The sequence below is a fragment of the Elephantulus edwardii genome, unplaced genomic scaffold, assembly GCF_000299155.1.
Source record: "Elephantulus edwardii isolate Elephantulus edwardi_28Jun2011 unplaced genomic scaffold, EleEdw1.0 scaffold00063, whole genome shotgun sequence".
NCBI lineage: Eukaryota > Metazoa > Chordata > Mammalia > Macroscelidea > Macroscelididae > Elephantulus > Elephantulus edwardii.
Window position 1 is genome coordinate 7,953,879 of NW_006399813.1, and position 4,173 is coordinate 7,958,051.

A 4,173-nucleotide genomic window follows, 5' to 3' on the forward strand; every position below is an offset into this window, starting at 1 on the left:
GAGGGGAAGACCCTCTATGAGATGGATTGATTCGGTGACTGGGGTAATCGGGATGGGTGTGTCAGAGGCGGTGAGGTTGGCATAGGATAGGGCAGGGTGTAGGGCTGTTATGCATAGGGTCGCTATGCGTCACAAATGACTCGACGGCACATAACAACAACAACAGAACCAAAGAGGAGGAAATAGAAGATTTCTACCAAGTTTTACAATTGGTAGAAATCTAACATGCAACCAAGAATCATTAGTAATAATTGATGACTGGGATGTAAAAGTTGAAAACAAAGAAAAGGGATCAATAGTTGGAAAATATCCATATCAGGGTTATAGTTTGGGGGTTCATCCAGCCTCCATGGCTTGAAAAAAAAAAATCTAGGTTCCATGAGCATTTGAATTTTCCCCATTTTGATCAGGATTCTTCAACCAAAGAAAAAGACATGCTTATCTGATCATTTGATCAAAAAGAAATATCAGAAAGATAAGCTAGAAACTTCTGAAATTAGATACCTATAGAGGTTGGTGATATTGTTGTATACCGTTGAGTTGGAATAGACCCATAGCTGTACAGACTGTATGACTCTGTGGTACATAACAACAGCAGTCGGAAAATGTGGACTTGGTAATTGAAATGAGGATGGAGATAGAATGACAGAATTTCATACAATCACAATCAATGATTTATTCATTGCAAATACCTTTTATTAAAAAAATACAAATGGTGACTTTACAGATGGACCTTAGCTGATAGACTATACAGGAATAAGACAGATCACATCAGGAAAAATCATTGGAGAAGTTCAATATCAGCTGTGAAAACTAGGCCAGGGGCTGACTGTGGAACAGACCATCAATTACTCAACTGTAAATTCCATTTTTTCTTCTTTTTTTAAAAAAGAGCTCTGGTGGCCTAGTAACAAGAAGCTGCACTTCAAGCCTGAAGGTATACTTATGAGGCCACCAGCTATTCCATGGAAGAAGGATAGGCAATCTCTTCCATTGCAATTAACTGCCTCTAAAAACCCACCAGAAGGCCAGGTATGGGTCGGTTCTGATGCTGCAGTACACAACAACAAGTTCAAATTGAGGCTGGAAAAAATGAAAGCAATTTCCCAAGAACCAAAATATGATCTTGAGACTACCCCACCTGGTTTTAAAAACCATATCAAGAACAGGTTTGAGGCCTTGAACACAGATGAATAAAGACCATATGAGCTGTGGGAGGATATCAAGAATATCATCAATGAAGAATGAAAAAGGTCATTACAATGACAAAGAAAGGAGAAAAGACCAAGACGGATATCAGAAAAGGCTCTGAATATTGCATATTCATATGCCGAGGAGCTGAATCAGAGAGAAGAAATCATGAAGGTAAGCAGCTGAACAGTAAATTTTGAAGGGCAGCTTGAGAAAACAAAATATTATGATGAAATGTGAAAATCAAAAGGGATGAACTCACTTAGCATTTCTCAAGCTGAAGGAACTGAAGAGCAAATTCAAGCCTTGAGTTACAGTACTTAAAGATGCTATGGGCAAAATATTTAATAACGCAGGAAGCATCAAAAGAAGATGAAAGGAGTATCCAGAATCACTGTACCAAAAAAATTATCTGGCACAGATAAATTTTCAGGAAACAACATATGTTCAAGAGACAATGGTGATGAAGGAGGGAGTTCAAGCCACTCCAACAGAATTGTCAAGAAACAAGGCCCCCAAACTTGATGGAATACCAATCAATATATTTCAACAAACACAGGCAGCCGTGGATGTACTAGGGTGGTGCTGAGAAATCAAGTAGCTACCCAGTCAATGACTGGAAGAGATCCGTATTTATTTCCATTCCCCCAAAGAGTATGATCCAATAAAATGTGGAAATTATTGAACAATACCACAAATATCACATGCAAGCAAAATACTACTGATGACTATAAAAAAAAATAACCAGAGAGAACTTTCAGAAATACAAGCTGGTTTTAGAAGAGGCTGTGGCACTAGGGATACCATTGTCAACGTCAGGTGGAACTTCGTTGAAATTGAAGAGTATCAGAAGGATGTCTATTTGTGTTTTATTGACTAGACAAAGGCATTTGACTGTGTGGATCACAACAAGTTATGGTTAACCTTGAGAAGAGTGGGAATCCCAGGACCCTTGATCATGGGAAATTTATACTTAGGCTATAAAGCAGTCATAAGAGCAAGGAAACACTACATGGTTCAAAAAAAGAAAGGAGTACATCAAGGATGTGTTCTTTATACCTTTTCAATCTATTTGCAGAAGAGATCATTGAGGAGGCTGGACAATATGAGGAGGAATGTGGCATCAGGGTTGGAGGAAGACTTATTACCAGCCTGCACTGTGTAAATGCCACAGTCATACTTGCTGAAACTGAGGAGGACCTAAAGCGTTTGCTGCAGAACATCAAGGACTGAAGTCTTCAATTTGGATTGAAGCTCAACATCAAGAAAACAAGGATTCTCATCACTGGGCCAATTGGCATTATCATGACGGATTAGTTTGAGATTGTTAACAATTTCATTCTGCTTGGATTCACAATCAACACTCTTGGCATCAGCAGCCAAGAAATCAAAAGATGAGTTGCATTAGGAAAGTCTGATGTCAAGGACCTCTCCAGAATGCTGAAGAGCAATGATGTCAGTCTAGAGAATAAGGTATGCCTAATTCAGGCCATAGTCTTTTCAATTACTTACTATGTATGTGAGAGCTGGGCCAAGATTAAGGATGACAGAAGAATTGATGCCTTTGAATTGTGGTACTGGAGAAGAACACACCATGGACTGCCAAGAGAACAAACAGTTCTGTCCTAAAGAGGGTGAAACTAGGTTGCTCATTGGAGGTAAGGATTTTGAAACTCTACCTCACATACTTGGGGCATTTTACTAGTTCTTGAAGAAGGACATCATGCTTAGAAGGGCGGAGGGTGAAAGCAGGAGGAGACCCTGGATGAGATGGAGTGACACAATGACTATGATAATGGGGGCATGTGTGTGAGACTGAGCTTGGATCAGGACAGGATGGAATTCAGAGGTATTGTTCATAGATAGGGTCACTATATGTTGTAGTTGACTACTCAGTGGCACATAACAACAGGGGTGTGTGGAAATGGAATAGAAAAGAGTGGTATTAGAAATGATAGAGAAATACTTTTCTGAGCATATCTTACTAAACCTAGAGTTTGGAACTCTATTAGTATTTAACATATTTTAAAAAATCAAAGAAGATGAAGACAAATCAAAATGTTATGGAAAATGAGACTAATTAGTCTAATTACATTTCAAATTAATAACATAACTAACCTCAGTAATTTTTAACACATCAATTCTGTGTTCATACTACCAGCTTAAAAACAAAGCAAAAAGTGTAAATGAGTACATTTCCTTTTCACTATACAATGAGTTAGTAATTCTAAACCTACTTCCTGTGTAGTCTAGGGTTAAGAATAGATAAATATATTGTAAATTTTGTGTTGGGAGCTAGATGTATCACTATTGAAGAGTGGAAGGGAGGAAGGATAAATTGAATTCTGTGGTGTTGGGTTGGAACTAGAAATGCTGGTATGACTTACCAATTTAGTTATAAATAAAGAGAGGAATGTATTTGAGATAAAGCAAAATGTAAAAACTCACATTCAGTTGATACTGATTCTTAGCAACTCTACATAAGCACAGAGCAGAACCGCCACATAGGGGTTTGAAGTCTGTAACTCTACACAATCTGAGTACAATGTCTTTATTCCAATGAAGCTGGTGGGTTTGAACCATCAATTTGAACTGGTGAATTCAGTTGTGAGCATTTTGGTGAATGATTGATCATTTTAACCACTGTATAATCAGAGTTCCTTTGAAAGGGAATATAAGTAATAAGAGCGTATACACTCCAACAGCAATAAACATACTAAGCATTACAATTTTGGTTTCTAAACATCAACTAAAAATAATCAGAACAACTTGAAGAAATGGAAAGTTCCATGGCTGGGCCCATGAAAGTAGAAGGTGAGCTGGGGGTATTTGCTTTGCAAGAAAAAAAGAAAGTGTTCAAAGAATAGTGGAAATGATAGAGAAGATATTTTAAGGGCCTTGAGGCTGTACACTGGGTACATCAGGGACAATTAAACCTTAAAGTAAATAGTAATAATAATAATAATAATAATAATAATAATA

The 4,173-nt window shown here is 37.6% G+C and overlaps 1 protein-coding gene across 1 annotated transcript in view; it reads left to right on the plus strand.

Annotated features, from left to right (window-relative positions):
• The first annotated feature begins 3,980 nt into the window (after positions 1-3,980).
• Positions 3,981-4,173, plus strand: part of CR1 (complement component (3b/4b) receptor 1 (Knops blood group)) — a 196,280-nt gene continuing 196,087 nt past the window's right edge. Inside the window, exon 1 of the mRNA XM_006888005.1 lies at positions 3,981-4,005. Coding sequence (XP_006888067.1) covers positions 3,981-4,005 — 25 coding nt within the window. The remainder of the gene's footprint in view (positions 4,006-4,173) is intronic.